This window comes from Rutilus rutilus, assembly GCF_951802725.1.
Source record: "Rutilus rutilus genome assembly, chromosome: 19".
Classification (NCBI taxonomy): Eukaryota; Metazoa; Chordata; class Actinopteri; order Cypriniformes; family Leuciscidae; genus Rutilus; species Rutilus rutilus.
Genome location: NC_140232.1, coordinates 27,960,958 through 27,982,660, shown reverse-complemented (window position 1 = coordinate 27,982,660; position 21,703 = coordinate 27,960,958). Strand labels below are relative to the sequence as shown.

The window sequence follows — 21,703 nt, the reverse complement described above, 5'->3', positions numbered from 1 at the left end:
TAGAAGCAGGACTTGTTTGTGAAGACTTTCCTTTGCAGTGTAATTTAGCTACTCCACCTTCAAATCTTCTGCCACATCTGCAGGGTTATTATTCAACTGAATGCACTTTGGATCATTTCTTTACAACAAAGTTCATCAAATTTGACATTAAAGAAAATAAGCGTGTCACCTTTAAGGTAGACTGACTTGTGATGGCATGATAAACATCCACAACACAATCCATTTTATTACAGTATTACCATGATGAATGAGTGACAATAGGCGTACAGAATGACAAACTGTGAATTTATCTAATTATTTAAAGATCCAAGCCATGAAAACTAAGCAAATGAAACATCTCAGAGAGTTAATTAAGGAATCATAAATGCTGTATGCCAACTAAATTGTACATATTCATTAATGTCAGCAGGGAATTACACACATCAATAGTTTTGAATGCACTGTTTTAATTTAGTTTACCAGTGGTTCTTTAAACCTTCGGTTTAAATGGAGTCCACGTTTCTTCTGAATTATGCCTCCATGGGAATGTTTATTCATCGTCTTCACTCAAATATCTTGATGATTTACACAAATTTTGGACACTATTTCCTCTTGTTCTCCTCCTGGATTGGTTTTGTGCATCTTTTATTTCTTGTGGTTGCCAAACTGTACAGCCATTTGGTCACTGACACAGCGGAACGCAGAGGGCTGCACCTCCCAGTACCTGATCGGGTTGTCAAAGAGACTGATGCCATTGTAGAACACCCTCTTCATCCCAAAACCTGTTGGGCAGAAGTCATCCACCCCAACATTGGTGATGTTGTTTGAATGGAGGTAGACCACCTGTAAGGAGAGTGCGGTTCAGTTTATTTAGTGTAAATGAAGTAGAATCAGTAGAATTCTGTACACAAACACAAGCACACCTGCAGATACTTCATATTAGGCAGACCACTGGGCACACCGGACAGACGGTTGTTGTCAAGGTGCAGCTCCCTCAGGTTGGTGAGGTAAGATAAAGCACCGTGCTCGATGTGGCGAATCTGGTTACTGCCGAGTCCCAACCTAGACACAGAGACAGAGGGGTTTTAACCACTAGAGGACACCCAAAGCAAATTTTATGTCATAATAAAGTCCACGTAATAGTGTAACTGAAGGGAAATGTTTCATTTATCACACATATATTAATCACACCAAATAATTGGGAATGTGTATGGGTTTACCTCTGCAGCTCGGTGTACTGGCTGAGATCCACAAACTCAATGGCCTGAATCTGATTATTGTCCAAATGAAGCTCATGGAGACTGCTGGGAAGGTCTGGCAAGAATGAAACACATTCCATATGGAGTAGAATGAGTTGCATTGTATTTAAAACATAATGGGACACATTCCTTGAAAAAGAGAATTGTGTATTCTGTAACAAAACACCTTTATTCTGTATATGCTGTATAGGCATGTATAAATGCATTACTCCAGTCTTCAGTGTCACATGATCCTTCAGAAATCATTCTAATATGCTGATTTGATACTTAGTTATTATCAATGTTGAAAACAGTTGAGCTTAATATATATATTTTTTTGGAACCTGTGATGTTTTTTCAGGATTTGTTGATGAATAAATTTTTTAAAAGAACAGCATTGAATCAAAAAAGAAATATTTTATATTTTAACTATATAAATCTTTACTGTCACTTTTTTATCAATTTAACACATCCTTGCTGAATAAAAAGTGTTCATTTCTTTCAAAAAAATTAAAGAAAAACAATAAAGCTTTTGAACAGTAGTGTATATTGTTACAAAATATTTCTATTTTTAAAAAATGCAGTTCTTTTTTTAACTTTTTATTCATCAAAGAATCCCAAAATAAGTATCACAGGTTATAAAAAATATTAAGCAGCACAACTGTTTCCAACATTGATAATAAATCAGCATATTAGAATAATTTCTGAAGGATCATGTAACACTGAAGACTGGAGTAATATTAAATATATATATATATTATTTATTTCAAATTAGTCAATTACTTAAATATACATACAATTTTAACCATCATTCTCATTACCTTTGGGTACCCCGGTGAGTTTGGCTTCAGAAATGCGCAAGTAGTTCAGTTTAAGGCCCATAAATGCTCCAGGTTCGAAACCACTGTTCTGGAGTGGATTACGACCCATTTCTGCAAAATAAACCAGTGTTTGAGGCACAAATAGAGTATTTCGTTTTATTTATGTAGAGCTTTTTATCAGTAAATGTCAAAAAGCAGCTTTACAGGACTATAACCTCAGTGAGCAACCATTAGGCGACATCGTGAATCATATGATGTCATTAGCACAGCTAATATACAGTATACACACAGACAAACACACAGTCTTACCAATGACATGCATGTTGTGGAGGCCTGAGAAGCTAAATGCCGGCACCTTCTTGATGTGATTGTCATGGATACGCAGCTCCACAAGGGATGGAGGCAGGTTTTTGGGGATGGAAGTCAGAAGGTTGTGCGAGATGTATAACTTCTGCAAACGCTTCAAAGGAAGGAATGCCTTGGGATGAACTTTGGCGATTTGGTTATATCTTAACACCAGGGCCTGAAACGGGACAGGAGCTATGAATTGTTGATAGGAATGCACAACATAAAGCGCAATTTTGCATTTAGAAATTCATTCACAAAATAACAGCAAATGTAATCATTATGATGCAAAACATAAAATAAATAGCCGATATGTTAGGTCTCACATAGAGGTTGGTCAGTCCCTTAAAGTCTCCCTCTCTAATCTCTGTGATCCTGTTGCTCTGCAGGTCCAACAGCAGTGTGTCTGAAGGAATATCGTATGGCACGTAACCTAACCCTGTTGGGGGAATAATGCACAAACAGACAAAAATAGAAATAAGGTCTGAAAAAACTAAACAATATTGTGGACCAAATGTTGTTTATAGGCTTTTATGTTGCAGTGGTAATTCATATTTTCCGGGATAGTGGAAAACTCAACATGAAATCAGAATGAAAATATTTACTTTCTTAATACACATTCTGGTCTTATATTGTGGAATTCCAAAGAGAAAAAAATGGCTGTCTACATAATCTTTCATTAAAATTGGGCCTATTACCTTGCTCAGCCTCTGAAATGACTTTACATTTCAGCTGACATCACCAAACCCTCTTATAGCCCCTTCCCTCCAACATTTGTCTGACCACATTTCACAAACTGTCTGGTGGATAAAATTAAGTTCTACCCTGTTGTTTTTCTAGTTTAATATTGAGATCTTGCCACATCAAGAAAGTAAAAAGCTACCTATAATTGATGGCCAGATATTACAGCAATACAGTAAAAAAAAAAAAAAAAAAAAAAAAAAAAACGTAAAAACTTTTAAAGCTTTTGTCTAGAAAAAAAAGTCCTTTTCTATGTACAAAACAATCGGCCAAGCAACAAGACTAACACTGTCTGCAACACTATACCAGTAATATAAAAACAGAAGTTGCTACAATTGATGATTTAAGACGCCAGATGCCGCCAGTAGCGTTATATGAATTATACGTTATATATTCCGCGGCGTGATACGAGAGACATGAAAGTAGCGCCGGTCTCAGTTAACGTCAGTCATCATCCTGTGATGTTAAAAACCTTAAAAAGCATTCTCTTATTTTTATTTTATTTTATTATTATTATTTGTTTTACCTTTCAGCGTAATACAACACAGCACACAACATAATATTAAACAGTAATAGAAAAATACTATGAAACAAAAATAACACGGATGAGCGGACTGATACATATGCAGCGTTACTATGGATAGGCCTAGATGATGGCGAAAATTTGAAAATATCCATCTGATACCTACCACGACGGAACCACTAATTGTGTATCCCAGTAACCTGTATAATAATATTAGACACTGTAGCCATCAAACAATAAAAAAAAATCAATCAATCAATTATGTCACATGATGCCTTTAGAAAGTGTAGTAGTAGGCAGCTCATTTAAGAAACAACTTCTTTAGTTTTTACCATCTGAGTCTTTGGGTTACCCAGGTTCACTTGTAAACTTTTCAGCGGGCTGTAATTTTGGAAATGTTTGGTAATTCTCTGGGCTTTGGGATTCTGTGTGTTTGCTGTGCTCTGTTGTTGTGTGCTAGCATTCCCCTCTGAGCTTCCCATATAATTAAGATGGAGCCAGATGACCATGGCTCCACGTAGCACATTACAATGTGGAGAGAGAGAAAAAGAGGTACTTTATGAACTTCATAAAAGAGAGATAGAGGGAGAGAGGGCAGCTGTGCTTGGGTGGTACCTGGCATCCATAAAAATTGTCCATTTGCTTTTAAATTCATCATCCCTGGTGAAACCGACATCATAGTTTATGGCACGTTTGCTGTACCGAGTAGAATAACCAGAACGTCTGTCTTCTCAGGTGACAGACCACACGCCACATGTGCTGTCTGATGTGGAAGGGCCAGATTAGCGGTGTGTCTGAATTGGTATCCGTTCTTGAGCTAAATTTGATCCTGATCTCATGCAGGACTTTGATGTGGATTTTAAAACCTGACATTTCTATTTAGCTTTCAGCCAAAATTTCCTCCTCACTTTCCCTACTTTGAGCCACAACTTTTTATTTATTTATATAAATATAACTCGTAACTCATATTCATATCTTTGTGTTTCATACCACGTTCATTCATGCTACATTTTTTAAATATCATGGGAAAAATGACAGGCAGGTCTTTGAAGTTTGCTCGATGTAACAGGCTAGTAATTTTGGGATAAGATGGATGATATTAAAGGGGATATCCTGTTACTCATTCCATACTAATCACTAACTAGTGTGACTTGACTCTTTACACCAGTGGTTCTCAACTGGTGAGTTGCAGCCCAAAAACGAGTCAAAAGTAGCCTATATGTTCAAATAATGTTGTTGAAAAACAGTATTAAATAATAAAATGCATAATTAATTGTATGATTCTTTAAAATGGCTATACTATTTTTGGTACATATACAAAACAGCCCATGGTATTTTCCGTTTTCATATTCATCTGGTGCATGCCATAATTTTTCATATTCTTGGGACTATATTTTTATTGTTCGGTTTTAAGGCCATTATGTTTAAGCTTGTGCAGCAAACAATTTTGGCACTGCGTTTTCCCATGTAAAATTTGAGTCTAGAAGCAAAACCTCTCAGACTAAACAGTCATTATCTTGTCTGTCTATGCCAAGACACCATTGCAAACACATATCATCTTAAGCCCACCTAAATCCGAGCACTGTACGACTCTGAGGTCGCACCGACAGCCAAACGGGCATGTGGGATGTTCAGGTTGGTATGGATCCACAGCTGACCCTTCCTCCTGGTCCTTCATCATCATCATCAGCTCTTTCACATCAATGTCCTTGCCAAAGTCCCAGAATCCCTTCTGCTCAAAGGGAAGGGCGGAGGAGTCTTGTGGCAGGTGGGCAGTGCAGAGAAACAGGAAAGCCACACAGACCGACAACATGGCTGCTACGTTTTTAATCTGAATCAGAGGAAGAAGTAATCAGAAGAAGTACTAGAAGAAGCAAACTATATATAAAAATATGGCAGTACAATTGTTCTCCGCAGTTTTATAAAAACCATAAATGCTACTTTGCATCCAAGAGCTGATTCTGGTAAAATCCTTCATCCTGCGGTCTCATTAAGCTGTGAATATGCAGCCGCCTCGCTGACAGTCATAATAAACCAATCTGCTCTCCACATCGACAATGGGGAAAATATCTCATTGTAACTAAAACTAAAACCTGAGACAGGGAAAGACTTGTTTGGGTCAGATGCATCAACGTGTGCAAATGTGTATTTTCGTAACCTGTTTTTTATATTTTTTCTCTCCCGAACGGGTGTAACATCATCTGAGTGTATTTTTGTGCCCTTTGTCCAGCTGAATTACAGCTGAAACCACACTGATGCAACGTCAGTAGGAGATATATATTTAGCCCTTTTGGTGCATTTGATCATTTTCTTGTGCAGAAGAAACATGTGACAAATGTACAGAATTAATGTAAATAAATTATGTGACTTGACTCACTAATAACACTAATAACTGATGCAGTTCCATCCTAGAGGAAAATTGAATTACTTAGATGTTGCTCTTTCATAGCTGAGGGGATTTTGTTTCATTTAAGTATCAACAATCTCAGATGTTTAGTCTGAAATTCCTTAGGAGATTCAAAAATGGAAATAAATTAGAAATTTGTTGACACAGTAAGACTATAAAGCTATAAAAAATTACATAGCTCAGATAATTTAGTAAGTAATACCAGAGTTCATATTCAAACTGACTTTTGATTGGTATCTTGGTAAATCGGAGCACAGTTGGTTAAATGATTGAGATATCTTCTGAAAAGACTTGAGGAGAGATTTTAGGATGTTTTTCTTAAAGGTATGGTTGGCAATTTCTGTTATACTGGTTGAAACTCTCTTCACATCCTGATAGGAATCAACAATAGAAGTGCCTTAAATATTAAAACACGTACATACATCTTCTTTGGAAGGCACAGGACCAAAAAATGTTCATCCAATCATTGCATTGGGTCCGAATGCAATGATAGGATGGTCCTACCTGCCTGTCAACATTTGTATTTCCATACCTCCGCGCACCCTGCTCACGCAGACATCACACGCCATCAGCGTGTTCTGTAAGTCTGTCCAGAGTTGTAGACAGACAGCCACCGAGAGCAGCAAACAAACAGCAGCTGCCTTTTACAGTTCCACCTGAACCAAAACAACGAGCTTATGCTGCGTTCACGCCATGTCCTAACCGTAATTACGAGATGGCAACCCGTAATGTTGTTGTTCGCAGCAGCTGTTCACGTCATCAGACTCGCATTTATGCGTATTTCTATATCAACACTATCAACGTTCAGCATTATTACGTTCATTATATTGTAATGTTATTGTGCTTTGAGACATGAGGTAGTTTAATGTCGTCTCTCGTCTCATGCCGCTTTGCAGACTCTGCTGTGAGCGTTCATGTGTTTTGAAGGAGGTGTGACTTTGGAGACGAGGGTGGGATCTTACGCTTAGTTTTAAAGCTAGCTTGTTATTGCTAGCCTGTCTGAAATTGCCTACCCTGCCTTTAAGAGAAAGTTTTGAGAAGAAAGCAAATCTCAATACGCTCGCCTTTTAATCTCGCTATTGTCTAGGAGAAACAATTGAGATATTAAAGAGATTTCATATGTGATATTTTGCAATTTAGACTTCTTACGTCCAGTGGTGTTATTGTTAACAAAAACTAAAACTGAAGATATTAAAATAAATAAATTAAATATAAATATTAGGTGAAAAAATCAACTTAAAAAACTAAGAAATTAGAAAATTTGCCTTAAAATAATGCTAAATAGAAATATAAAAAATAGTAAAAATGACAAAAGCACTAAACAAAATTAAAAATCTCATTCAAAATATAAAACTATATAAATAATACTAAAATAACACTGCTTCTTTTCAATGTGCAGACACACTGATCCACATATTTTATTCGATTCTGTGACCGTCCAGATCCGCAGTAACTAGTTTTATTTTGTGCCACGTGTTGTGCGTGTGGTTTTAAACTGCCTCTGAGCTCTTTCTCTCTCTCTCTCTAAATCCACTCCCACACCCTTTACCACAGAATGGCAGAAGAACCACATTACTGGCAAGTTTAACAGATTGTTTTTGGAGAGACACCCTGATTCATGCACCGAAATAAAGACACTGAATGAACCAAAATCATATCCTCTTAAAATATGACAATAATGTTATGTAATAAACTGGAAGACATAATTTAAAAACACATAATATGATGGTGCACACACAGCCTGATTTTGACCACTGCCAAAGCAGTTCTACTAACAATACAATAAAAGTGCTAATGAATAAAATGGTTTTTTTTCTTCTTTCGTTTACCAGCTCTTCAAAGTTTTTGCCTTCGTCTTAAACGGTCTGTACCCACTTATGAGCTTGATGCAGATGAGTCTTTATTTCTTTAGAAAAAATAGCTTAACGTACAACTAAGAATGTTAAGGTGTCTAGTTTTTTTCTTCAAAGATGTACAATATCAAAATGATGCCAAATGGTCATGCAAAGCTGATTTACATATAGAGAGATGAGATGAGCTAATTAAAGACTACATTACTGAATGCTGTCAAGATTACAGAGTTGACGTGGATGACTGAGTGACTCATAAAGCTGATGCCAACACAACATTTCTCAAGGATTTTAAAGTAGCCTTTTTTCCTTTTTAAATGAGCTCAAAAAAGCTTTGTAAGCTTTTCAAAGACTTTAACTGGTCATAAGAGAATCAGATGAATTAAGTTGCCGTGCATCAGGTGCACAAAAGAACTGAACAGGGAACATGTCAGAAAGATAAATAAGATCATCAGAGCATCTTACCTGATGTGCAAGATTTATTCGGAGATGATTTCTTCTCTTTTGAGATGTCTGATGGCAAACAGATTTTATGGTTTGATCATTGTTTTGGATGACTGTCTTTTAGGTCCTTGGCTGCCAGCAGTCACTCAGCACTGAACGGTACCTGCAGTTCAAAACACAGGACAGCTTGCAAAAAGAGGGAAAAAACTGTGTATTTGAGACATTCCCACTTAAGTTGTCTTTCCCTCCCACTGTTTTTCTCCTTCTTTTTGGGTGGTGAGTGAGAGAGAGAGAGCGAGAGTTAGATAGTGTGAGTGTGTGGGCTGGTAATTCCACCAAAATACTATAGTTACCATAGTTATTCTTATACTTATTAAGACATTTCATTTGAAATCACACCCTTTTTTGAATATTCAGGATACATATTATTAATGAAGTATCCATCCACAAAACTTTAGTTAACTTTAGTTTAGATGTAATGAAATGGGACAAACAGATGAATAGATTTAAAATGTGAAGTTGTTTTTCCTGTTAAACAGACCAATAATATTAACTATTGTAAAGCTTTGTAGACAAACTTTGATATTGGCTTCAGTCTAAGTGTTTAAATTAGTTTAAAGTTTTTAGGCCAATCATAGATAGATAGACAGATAGATAGATAGATAGATAGATAGATAGATAGATAGATAGATAGATAGATAGATGATAGATGGATGGATAGATAGATAGATAGATAGATAGATGATAGATTGATAGATAGATAGATAGATAGATAGATAGATAGATAGATAGATAGATAGATAGATAGATGATGGATGGATGGATGGATGGATGGATGGATGGATGGATGGATGGATGGATGGATGGATGGATGGATGGATAGATGATAGATAGATAGATAGATAGATAGATAGATAGATAGATAGATAGATAGATAGATAGATAGATAGATGCTTTAAAATAGGCTACATGTTATGCTTACATGATCTCTGTTTGACATGCTAAGAGCCACAATGAATACATCTTGCCACAGACTTCCAGGTTTTCCCACCAAGACTGGTGTTACTCCAGGATATGCTCTTTTAATATAAGGAAGTTTTTCTTCATGGTTTAGGACACGGTCCACGCCCTGGAAATGAAGAGCAGTCACAGAAATATATACATCAGCAGAGAATCAATGTAGGGACGGCCCAAAGAAAATAAATCTGAGACAGAGTCCTGCTGTGAAGTAGAAAAAGAAGCACTTGTGGCAGCAATTTACCACTTTAAGAGAAGAGTTTCTCTGGATAGAAATAGAGCAACCAGAGAGCGCCACTGCCCAGTGCTAGTGCTAGTCTACAGTGTCATAATACTGACAGAATGATGAAAGTGCAACTCAGCACTGCGATGATGCTCGGTGCTGTCTGTTGCTGTTAGAACAAAGCAATGTCCCAAAAAAGCAAGAGTGATACTGCAGTTATTAATTGTGTAACCTTAAATTTGCTAGTCCATTATTTTGTGTTATTTTATTTCACTATTTTTTTCATTATTTTATTTTGGGAAAAAGAAACAGATGTTAAACAATAATAATCTGTTTAAGAAAATGTTTTTCATACATTTTTATTTGTCTTATGCGAAGTTTTATATATAGCCTATTTGTGTAGAGGTTATGTTGTGCGCTGGGAAAAGAAAAAACAGAGAGAAGAAAAGTGAGTTGTATGCGAGTTTGGCGGCTGTTCATGCTGTTAATTATGCCGATGCTTCTGATTAAAGCAAACGTCTCGGTTACTAAAGTAACATCGATTCCCTGAGATGAGGGAACTTCAATATTCTCGAGAAAATATGTTTTGCTAGTCTTACGCAATACGAGAGACCTCTCGAACGGGAACGTGGATTATCACCTTTGTAACCCGTGTTTTATTTATATTACCCACGGTGAAGAGGCCGATACGGCATCAAGAAATAAGGGTTACAATTGCAACAGTTCAATAAGCAAGAAGTTATAGCATCAAGTAATTTACATTTCAAACAAAAACTGACCTGTAAATCGATATATATTTCTTTCTCCGCCAATGAAAACAAGCCAAATAATCCAGAAAATAGGGCTGTCAATATATCACAATAATTATCTTACAATAAGTAAAAGATTGTTCATGCTGTTCCTTTTTAAATGTTTAAGCTTTACGTTTACCGCCGCCCCCTAGTGGACAAATGTGAAATTCAGATGCACTGAGCAGAGAACACACACTAAATGCTGAGAATAATTCACTCCTTGAGCAGAACTGCAGGACACAAGTGCCTCATTTTCACCAGAGATGTGCTTAAAATATTATAATAAATCTTTTTTAGAGAAATTCTTTCACCTCTTAACTTTATTGTAGTTTGTAAATAAGAGAATACAAACGTACAGACAACAAAGTAACACAACAATGAATTGTAAAAGTCAAAACCTTCTGCTACTGAAAACCATATTAAAACAGTATTAAAAAAAAAAAAAAGTATGCAAAGCAGTTCAATCAAAAAAATAAATAATGTATAAGCTGATATATATAAAAAAGAACTATTGCATATACTTTAAAAAAAGAAGAAAGTAATCTTTGCACCTTAAATGTAAGTTTGATTTATAAAAAAATTTTAATTGCAGACATACAGGTGTAAAAAAAAAAACAATAAGACAGACATTAGATATGATAACCTAAAACAACTACAACAGACAAGTGCAACAGAAAAGATCCTCCATGTAAATGTAAATCTGTGCAAAACAGACCCCTACAAATCTGTTTCGAACACAGCTGATGCTAATGTCAAACAATAAATGTCTGATTTTAAAGATTTGAATTGCAGTAAGGCACAAAACAATGCATGTGCATGTGTGGCCCCATTGAGACAGAACAAAAGACTGTCAGAACATCCCTAAAACACAACTAACAAAAAATGAAAGGCCTCTATAGTGTAAAAAAGGGAACTGCATCTGTATTGTTACTTCACTGAAATCTCTCAATTATGGCTTGAATTAAGATGCTCTGTAAACTCGAAGCTCTGTGAGGCTTTCATTTCTGGTGCTCTTCGTATCTCTGGGGCCGCAGAAGGACGCTCTGGTAGGTTTTGATGCAGGAGAAGGCTGTGGGGGGAATGAGGCGGCGGTCGATCAGGTTGTACTCCAGGTGAACAGACACCAGCAGGGAGTCCTCACGGGCCGTGGTGTCACACAACGAGTTCATAGTGATGTAGCTATAGGGAAAAGATCGGGGTAAAAAACACTCTCCATTATGACGTTTAACATGACTATATTTACTCCTATAAGTGGACAAAATAAATGTGTATGTATAAACATACTAAGCAGTATGGCTTTTTTCCATGAAAATGTAGAGTAAACAAGATAGTAAAGTTTGTAGACAAACTTTGATGCTGGTTTAAGTCTGAAAGTTTACAATAGATTTAAAAGGTAGAATTTAGATAGATAGATAGATAGATAGATAGATAGATAGATAGATAGATAGATAGATAGATAGATAGATAAACAGAATCACTAACCTGATGTAGTTGTGGTTGAGACTCAGGTGCTGCAGATCCTTTAACTGTAGAATGCCTCGTGGGATGGATCTGAGCTGATTATGGTCCAACAGAAGTTCAGTCAGTGAGTTGTACAGGCCCATGAAGGACACTTCATTTATCCCGTCTTCTCGCAGACGGTTATAAGACAGCTGAAGCGAGTCCAGACCAGGCCGCAGGTGGCCGAACACATAGCCAGGAATGCGCTCAATTTGGTTATGATGCAAGATGAGTTGCCGCAGACCAACCGGCAAGAAAGAGGGAACGTGAACGAGCTTATTATGGGAAAGGTCCAAATATTCCAGTTGTCTGTGGATAAAGACATTTTTGAAGATGGTTCAAAACAGTTTTGAAAAACTTTATTATATATAATGGCCTGGTTTCACAGACAGGGCTTAAATTAAGCCAGGATTTGGCCTTTTAAGGGTTAGTTCACCCAAAAATGAAAATTACCCCATGATTTACTCCCCCTCAAGCCATCCCATGTGTATATGACTTTCTTCTTTCAGACGAATACAATCGGAGTTATAGTTAAAAAATATCCTGGATTGTCCAAGCTTTATAACGGCAGTGAATGGGGGTTGAGATTTTGAAGTCCAAAAAAGTGCATCATAAACGTACTCCACACGGCTCCGAGGGGTTAATAAAGGCCTTCTGAAGCAAAGCGATGCGTTTGTGTAAGAAAAATAACCATATTTTAACGTCCCAACATCGTACGCATCAATTTACGGCGAAAGAGTAACCCCTGACCTGAATTATAAAGCTTGGAAGAGCTTGATATTTTTTAATATAACTCTTAATATAACTTGTGTTTGTCTGAAAGAAGAAAGTCATATACAACTAGGATGGCTTGAAGGTGAGTGGGGTATTTTCATTTTTGGGTGAACTATCCATTTAAGTAGTTTTTATCAACATGCCCTAGAAAAAAACATTACTGATGTCCATCTTGATTCAAAATAATGGCACTGACAAATTTTAAGATATTTTAAGTTGCTTTCAGTTAAAACAGCTCAAACATGCATTTTAGTCTGGGACTAAAGCCTTGTCTGTGAAACCGGTGGAATGAATTATATACTATATAATTAAATATTAAATTATGACAGTCCTTTCCAAAAGTGAAAGTGTATGTTTTTGTTCACAGTCTCACAATCATCAACCAGGAGCCAATGGATCTGATAAAGTTAACATATTTAATCCATAGTTATATCTTTATGTATTTTGAAAGTTTAGAGCAGGGTGTCAGCAAATTTAGATTTTTATTTTATTTTTATTTTAAAGTTATAATATTAAAGTTTGGAATATATAACATTGTATCTGCAATATATTTTTCATTGTATCTCCCACATTAAAATGCACACAACCTTCAAAAGTTTAGTCAGTAAGATTTTTTTGTTTTTGAAAGAAAAATTAAAGAAAAATCCAAAAAGATGCATTATATTAAAGGTATAGAGGAGGATCTTTCCGAATTTTAGATAAGACCCGCCCTCTCCACTTTTTGAATAAGTTTGATTGATTCACCAGAATGATTGACAATTAGGAGGACCAATAGTATAGGTGATCCACCCGGAAGTAAAAAATCCTCCGCTATACCTTTAATAAAAAAAAGCATTAAATTGATTTCCACAAAAATATAGACTGGAGTAATGGCTGCTGAAAATTTACCTTTGCCATCACAGGAATAAATTATATAATAAAATATATTAAAATAGAAAACTGTTATTTTAAATTGTGATAATATTTCACAATATTATTGTATGTTTGAACAAATAATGTACAATTATATAACTCTGTACATCAATAATGATTATTTGAATGTCTTTGCAATAAGCATCATAAAGTATGAATGCATATTAATATGGTACTATACACATGTCTTTATAGTCTAGGTTTGAAATGCAATTATTAGTTTTATACAATATGTAACTGCTCCATCCCTTTATCCAATAAGTAAGTGGTCCTGAACCTGTTTGTATGCATTACAGTAACTGTCCACAAGATGGCACCTAACAGCAGAGAGAGAGAAAGTGAAAAAGATCTGAACTCACAGCAAGTGTATCCATGCTCTTGGATGAATGCGGTCCTCTCGGATTCGGTTATGGCTGAGGTCCAGGACTCTCAGATTTGTGGTCTTGTTGAGGAGCCCTGAATGGACAACCTCTATCTTGTTGTCAGACAGATGCAGCTCCTGAAGTAGTTACAAAATCAACAACACTCCATAATCAATTGCACTCCAATTCTGAATTGTATAAACACTCCAAAACTAAATGTAATTTTTAGGTCACTAAACTAAAATCTAGTGCATGTTTTGCACAGTGTATATAGTATGTTCTGCAACTTTAGTGCTTTTCAGACACAAAATGTGACTGACCTGTACTGACACAGGCAGACCAGAGGGAATAGCTCTGAACTTATTGTCATCCAGCCTGAGGTAAATCAGCCTCTTCAGAGGTTTGAAGGCCAGAGGAGAGACATTTCCATCATGGAAATAATTATCCTCTAACTCCAGTGTCAGCAGCTGTGACAGACCTGAGAAAAATAAATAAAAATAACATTAGATTGCCAGAAAATAGCAATTACTCTTATTTTGTCAGTATTTACTAGTATTTCTTTAATATAGGTTTCAGTTCTGTTTAATTTACACTATTGTAAAAAAGTTTGGGGTCGGTAATTTTTTTTTATGCATTTGAAAGAAGTCTCTTAAGCTCAAATTTATTTGTCTTAATATGCTGATTTGATGCTCAAGAAATATTTCTTATTATTATCACTGTTGAAAACAGGTGTGCTGCTTAATATTTTTGTGGAAAATGTGATACAAAGAAACAAATGAGACAATTGTTGATGAGAAATGTTTGAGTTCAGACTGAAATCTCTGACTTTTGATTGCCAATTTTGGTATCTTGGCAAATCTGAGCACCTTTTGAGACATGACTGAAACTGTATATTATACTCTAGATAACTTGGTCTTTTTTTTCTTAGGAATTTGCTTCTGTCTATGAGAAAACATTAAAAAGATCAAATTTGTGATTTTTTTTTGCCCTATAGTTAGTGTACCATAATTCACTCCGGATTAAGCATCGACTAACTGGCAAGTAGATAAAAGTCATTTTAAAATGCCCAGATTAACCCCTAACATGAAAAACAGATCTTTTACTGGACTCGAGTGTTGGATAGTGAGTGCATACGGACACTGTGGTTGTGTGTTTACCCTTAAAGCTGTGGGGAGTGAGACCACTGAGTTTATTATCGTTGATCTTCAGCTCCACCAGTGAGGGAGGGAGAGCCGGCACTTTGGTGAAGTTGTTTCCATCAAGGTTTAACCTCCTGAGCTTCGTCAAGTTCTGCAACGGGCCGAGAAGATACTCATAACACTGTCAAAGCCAGACTGGAAATATTTCAAAGCTTTCTGCAAGTCACAGAAGCAAAAGTTACACAGCACAGATATTCAGAGTTCATCTGGCATGAGGAACAGACATTTCCCGATCATGCAACCGAGCACAGGTAAACACTGAGGTGCAGTGAACATGTGAAAAAAACACTATTCTGCTCTGTGTCACATACATGTCACCTGTAAAATCCTATGCTTGGCGCCCAGTTGAAATGACACACAGGTGAGAAAAAGGTAAAAAATGATTGCGTTTCTTTTTAAGGGGTAATATCTATCGGATGAAAATTCCTATGTTCACTGCAGCAACCTGGTGAGAATTTTCTCGGTGATGTCAGACCCGACATCTTGCGAAAACACGTCAGCTACTTGCTAAATATCAAGCATGCACTGTGCGGCACCATAAGGCCTGATAACTCACCATTGTAACAGATAACAGATCACAAGGCAGTCTATCCATTTTTGCAGATTTATATTGCTCAGAATATTATTAGAGTTTAAACAAAAACCACAACCACTGTTATGTGATCTTTAAGATAACAAACAGAGTGAGATGTTGAGATGTTTCAGTACACTTGCTAATAAGGTTTTCTTGACTGCATCTCACCTGAAACACATTCAGTCCCAAAGAGAAATCGTCCAGCTTGTTCTTGCTGAGGTCGAGCCACTCCAAGTTGGGAAGACCTGCTAGAGCGTGCGCTGGGATCTTGCTGATTTTGTTATCTGCAAAACACCAGGAAGTCATGAGTAATTTTCCACCTCTTTCTGGATCACGGTAAAGCTCTGTTTGCACTTCTACAAATCTCCTGATGGACAAACAGTAAGACACTGCCAACAACATCTGTCAAACTCCAACAACACCTTTTCACCCTAAAAATGTATCTTTAAGGGTGGTCTAGAGTCTGAAAAAGGGTCTGTTTTCAGACTCTAGACCCCCTTTTAAAGATGCATTTTTGTTTCACTGTCATTTGCACAACCAAATAAAATGTTTTACATATAAATCTACAAAAATTTTGTGAATTTTATATAAATAGTTTCCAAAAAGTAATTTAATAATGTTAGAAAAAAACATCATATTCCACAATTTTGACTTTATACCTAATAATTGTGACTTAACATTTCACAATTTGTGAATGTCACAACTTCATATCTCATTTTTTATCATATATATTTTATCCACTACCATTCAAAAGTTTGGGGTCAGTAAGATTTTTTAAAGATTTTATTATAGTCATCAAGAATGTAAACATTAAGCAGCACAACTGTTTTCAACGCTGTTAATAATAAGAAATGCTTCTTGAGCAGCAATTTCTGATTTATGAAGTATCATGTGACACTGAAGACTGGAGTATATAAAGTATATATGGAGTATATGTAAAAGTATGTATATAATGTATGTGTATATACAGTGTGATGATACCCTCATGAGCAAGATGAACTGCTCTCACCTCACCTGCAAGAAAGAGACTCCTGACCCCTGGATCTCTGATGAAGGGCATTTGGGTAAGGCGAGTGTTTCCACAGGCGATAAGAGACTCTGAAAGCAAGCAGCCTGCTGGAAGAGACTCCATATGAACAGAGGTGCGGAAGACTGGACGGCCAATATCTCCATCCACCGGTCGCCCACTGGGGGCTGGCAGCGGCCTTCCAGCAGGCAGGAGCACAGATCTTCTTGTAGGAAGAGCAAAGGCCGGTTCTGCTCGTGGTACAGCCGGTTTGAGTGTGGGCGGCATTACTCGTCTTTCGATTGCTACAGGGCGAACAGCAGATCTGAACACTGAAATACTGCTGTTATCATCGTCATCATCATCGCTGTCACTGTCGTCCTCCAGATAGTCGTCATCATCGTGGTCATCATTATCAAAATGGATTGGTCTCATATATTGATGTTGTCTGGGTATTAAAGGGGTCTTATGCAGTTTTCTAGGATCCAGACTCAAAGTCACCTGGTCTTTCTTTACTTGCTTCTTAGGGACATTTGAGGATGGCTGAATAAAAAAAATTAAAAAAATTAAAAGAGGTCAAATCTGCTTAACACTAATCTAGATTGATTTGCTATTCTTAGCTGGTCTAGTTTACTGGTTTTATGTACTTTCATTTGTTAAATCAGCTGAGCACCAGATAAACCAGACTAAAACAATTGAAAATCTGAAGAAAAAAAACTAGTCCCAGATTAAAATGCATGTTTGAGCTGTTTTAACTAAGAGCAACTTGCATCTTAAAACATGTCAGTAGCATTGCTTTGTCTTAAGATGCACATCAGTAATGTTTTATCTAAGACATGTTTATAAAAGCTACTTAAACGTCCTAATTGAACTAAGACCTAATTCGGGCTTAATCTAAACCCTGTCTGTGAAACCAGGCCTGAATATCCTAAACCGGTTAAGACCAGCACATACATATCTAAAGGCAAACAGGTACAATAATGAAGAAAAGGAAAATTCAATAAAGTATATGAAGTATTTTCTCATGCACATCTACATACTTCTTTCGCTGGTGCGACCACCATCTTGTTCTTCTTTGGCTTCACCTCCAGAACCTCCGTCCCCACAGGTGGTTTTCCATTTCCTGTCAGTCTGTTTTTCACGCTTGTTTTCCCCACAGAGGTTGGATTGGTCTTACTGGCCACAGACTTCAGGGTGGGTGAAGCTAGACGTGGTGTGGCAAACAGAAAATCAGTATCCACCACTAACTATCCCACTCCCTTATGGCACCTTTCCCAGCACCACACTGCACCACACTAAGAGCCGATGTTTCACATAATTCCCCACCTGCATCACCACAGGGATGCCCACTGTGTTTTCTACTACAAATTGCTATTCCAATTACTATTTCATTGGAACCCCAAAAAACAATAAAAAGAGAATGGAACATATTCTACCGTTCAAACATTTGGGGTCAGCCAGGTTAAATAAAAAGGATTTTTATTTCCAATAAATGCTGCTCTTTTGAACTGTCTATTCATCAAAGAATCCTGAATAAATGTATCACGGTTTCCAGAAAAATATTAAGCAGCGCAACAATCAACATTGATAATAACAAGAAATCTTTCTTCTTATTAAATCAGCATATTAGATTTATTGAAGACATATTGATTTCTGAAAGATTATGTGATAGAGTAATAATATTATAATGAAAACAGTTGTAATAATAGTTGTAAAAATTGCAATAATATTTCAACATTTTACTTTTTACTCTATTTTTGATCAAATAAATGCAGTAAAATGTTAAAGACCCCCAAACGTTTGAACGGTAGTATAAGGAATATAAAATAAAGAAAGTAGATGCATGTATTAAAGTGTGATGTTGTCACTCTGAGGGTGCAAGGACTTGACTGATCAATCAAGCAGACTGTGAATGCGGTGAGAAAGAGAGATATGGTGGTCTCCAAACCTCTGGCCGGGCAGGGGACGGTTCGGCAGCTCACTGCTCCACCTTTACACTGGCACACACTGCAAGGCTCCGGAGACCAGACAGCCCCCTCGAACAGAGAAATCCCATTCACCAAGCACTGGCTGCCAAGCCCTGGCATGTATCCACAGATACAGAATTTTAGAAATCAGCAAACAGTGGCTCCAACAAGTAATTGGGACACATAAAATGCAAAAATGTCATTGCATTAGTATAAAGTAATATAATATAATATAATATAATATAATATAATATAATATAATATAATATAATATAATGTAATGTAATGTAATGTAATGTAATGTAATGTAATATAAAAATACAAGTAATCGGACACTTGAAATTCATTAATATCTTTGCATTAAATATGTGGCAATAATATAATATTAAAAAATATTTTTAGTGGATGTATGATGTCAGTTTCCTTTAAGTTTATGTGTGTAAATAGTTTAGCTTGTATCTGTCAAATAAATGGCATTGATTTGATGTTTTGTTATGCAATGCAATGACATATTTACACATTTTAAAGACTATTCATCTTAACTCATCATATCTCAGTATAACCACTTTTTCTTTGACAAATACAATTGTGCAATAGATAAAAAAATATAATTTTTTTTTGCTTATTAAATAACCACTTACTTTTCAACAAGAACAACTGCACAATAAATATTTTATATTAAATTTTAATATAAAATCACAATATTAGGAAATATTTTCTCACTTAAATGAAATGCTATAAGCATTGCTCACCTGGAAGGAAAGGGTTATCATACTCAAGCGCATCCTCAGCGGACAAGAAGCGCCTGGAGCTCCTCTGTCTCTCTCCTCTTCCTCTTTTTCCCTCAGCTGCTAAAAGCGCTAAACACAGGCACAAACACAAAGCTAAAGACTTGTACATTGTGAATGTATGCTTGAGTCAGTTGAGGTCTGATCTGGCTGAGACAGCTGTCTCAATGACTCTGAGGGCTGAACCTTCTGAAAGGCCAGTTATATTCTCTGCCTCTGGAAATCATGTTTAACCCATCCCTCTGAGAAAAAGAAAAAAAAAGAAATGCAAAGGTGAGAGCAGAGAGTGAGGAGGAAGGAATGGAACGGAAGCAGGGGAGTGAGAGGGAAAAAAGAAAAAGAAAACAGTTTCAACAAAGCGCCTCTTTCATTTGCCCTGAAGACCCACCAACCGCCTCTCCTTTCCCTCTCAACAAACGCCCATCGGTCCCCAGAGCCAAACAAACTATTAGAGCGTCCTTGAGCGGAAAAAAAATCTTATCTTTGACACGATTTAATGTTCTGACGTCAATGGATGCACTTTCAGTGTGTGGGATTTCAGATTTGTGTTGATGAATAAAACATTCATTTAAGTCTCTCTTAATATGCACTTTTTTTTTTTGTGCTTCACTGCAAGTGCAAGTTTGATGGAAGAGCAGAGAAAACATTGGACACGGGAGCCGTTGATATGAAAGCTAGCTTTGTTTGTCGAAGGGCCAACGGCACCACACTCCTGAGACATTCTTCAAGTTCCATTGCCTTTTGCAACCTTGCTTGACCACGCGGCCTCTTTCTGTTCAGTGTGGCCGACTCACTGCATACAAGCATTGTTGCTATGACAACCACTTCATTCAATAACATTCCAATTTCTTTCTGCCTGGTTTTATTATTCAAATCAGAAACTAAGATGACCTTAATACAATGTTTCGCCACGATTCTCAGCTGTTGTGGGTCGTTGCTAGGACGTTGCTATGTGGTTGCTTACTGGCCAGAGTCACAATGGTCAACCCTCAAATCTACATATTCTGAACCCCCTGCATATGGGCAAAATCCAGCTAGAAAAAAAGTACATTTGTTAACAAAAATAAAGGCACAATATGTAAGCATTTTGGATTAAAATATCCAAAAAACACTACAACAATGTTATATATTTTGTCAACTTGTGTTCCTACATTATCCCAAATGTTTCCAACAATGTTTAAATCCAGCGACATCAGCAATTTTAACCAGTGTAACGGCCCGTGTCATTGCGTCACCTGTCAATGATGTCATATCCGCGTTACCCTCGATTTTCGGTTTTACTTCCGTAGAAACCACGTGACAAACATAGCAAAATCAGAAAGAGCTTTATTTGTTTTCTCCAACAGAGAATATATTTTAAAATATTGCATGCAATTTAAAAGTCATCTAGCTTTTATTAATATGATATTCTAATATTGATCTAGCTTACTGTAGTGTGCAAGAAGTGTCTCATAGCAGCCACCGAGCGACAGAGTAACGTTATAACAACTTTCAACACACTCAAACATATTTTAGTATGATTGCTTTGACTAAGTAAAACGGTGCTGCGTTACCCCACAATTTTAATTAATCAAGTATAAAGTGACCTGAATGAAAATGAATTCAGCACTTGCGGCTATTTCATTAGAATGAAATCAAATGTAACTGTAACACAGTTAAAGCTCAGGGAGGAAGGAGGCAGACGTTAAACGTAACTTTAATCGTAAAATAAAAATAAACAACAAAACAAAAGGAGCGCATTATTTTAAGAAGAAAACAGCAGGAAAAGACTAGCCTACGTGTTAATTACCATGTGTACAGGAAGACTGGAATCAGTAATTTAAACCTCTTTTATCAGAATAAAGGCTTTTCAGAATATGGACCATAATATGTGTTAGCTAACACAACATTAGCACACAAGTGTAAGCCTGTTGTGATTATATAAAATGTGTTTAGAGCCGGCTGGGACAAATAAGTCAATTAGTTCTGCTTAATTCTGTTTGCAGCTCCTACACCCCAGTTTGTTATAGCCTTTCTTTATGTTTGCCTCCCACACTGAAAAGTATTAGGCAATTGGATGTAATACTCCCCCATTAGACATGCCCTGAGCTTCCTGTCTTTCATTCAAAAATAAAAACTCTGAATGTTTGTGAAGACAAACAATAATTTTAAACAGGTAAACACGCCACCCACATCTTCCTGTCCTCGGGTTTACCTCGTACATCTGCTCAGACTCTGACCAAAAACAGGTTATACCAGATAT

The 21,703-nt window shown here is 36.6% G+C and overlaps 2 protein-coding genes across 2 annotated transcripts; both read right to left on the bottom strand.

Annotated features, from left to right (window-relative positions):
- Positions 1-18: 18 nt before the first annotated feature.
- On the bottom strand, positions 19-10,519 carry bgna (biglycan a). Its single transcript, XM_084388661.1, has 10 exons — positions 10,368-10,519; positions 9,331-9,477; positions 8,370-8,511; positions 5,217-5,478; positions 2,710-2,822; positions 2,348-2,561; positions 2,039-2,149; positions 1,200-1,293; positions 903-1,041; positions 19-822 (listed from the first exon to the last, which is right to left on the bottom strand). Exons 4-10 carry the CDS (start codon positions 5,458-5,460, stop codon positions 625-627), a joined length of 1,113 nt encoding a protein of 370 aa, XP_084244787.1. The 5' UTR covers positions 5,461-5,478; positions 8,370-8,511; positions 9,331-9,477; positions 10,368-10,519; the 3' UTR covers positions 19-624.
- A 162-nt stretch (positions 10,520-10,681) lies between these two features.
- LOC311278350 (extracellular matrix protein 2) lies at positions 10,682-19,695 on the bottom strand. The gene is made up of 10 exons (XM_084389116.1): positions 19,426-19,695; positions 18,655-18,786; positions 17,747-17,910; positions 16,715-17,249; positions 15,869-15,984; positions 15,085-15,217; positions 14,248-14,405; positions 13,925-14,064; positions 11,862-12,188; positions 10,682-11,558 (listed from the first exon to the last, which is right to left on the bottom strand). Exons 1-10 carry the CDS (start codon positions 19,571-19,573, stop codon positions 11,378-11,380), a joined length of 2,034 nt encoding a protein of 677 aa, XP_084245242.1. The 5' UTR covers positions 19,574-19,695; the 3' UTR covers positions 10,682-11,377.
- Positions 19,696-21,703: the final 2,008 nt, after the last annotated feature.

Bases quoted from the DNA above. Each gene is read 5' to 3' on its own strand.
- bgna (XM_084388661.1), bottom strand. From the start codon at position 5,460: ATGTTGTCGGTCTGTGTGGCTTTCCTGTTTCTCTGCACTGCCCACCTG. The intron at 2,823-5,216 runs GTGGGCTTAAGA...TTCCCCCAACAG, and splicing joins CGTACAGTGCTCGGATTTAG to GGTTAGGTTACGTGCCATAC. The intron at 1,294-2,038 runs GTAATGAGAATG...CATTCTTGCCAG, and splicing joins ACTCACCGGGGTACCCAAAG to ACCTTCCCAGCAGTCTCCAT.
- LOC311278350 (XM_084389116.1), bottom strand. From the start codon at position 19,573: ATGTACAAGTCTTTAGCTTTGTGTTTGTGCCTGTGTTTAGCGCTTTTA. The intron at 14,406-15,084 runs GTAAACACACAA...TATTTTTCTCAG, and splicing joins CACTCCCCACAGCTTTAAGG to GTCTGTCACAGCTGCTGACA. The intron at 11,559-11,861 runs GTTAGTGATTCT...TTTTCCCTATAG, and splicing joins CTCAACCACAACTACATCAG to CTACATCACTATGAACTCGT.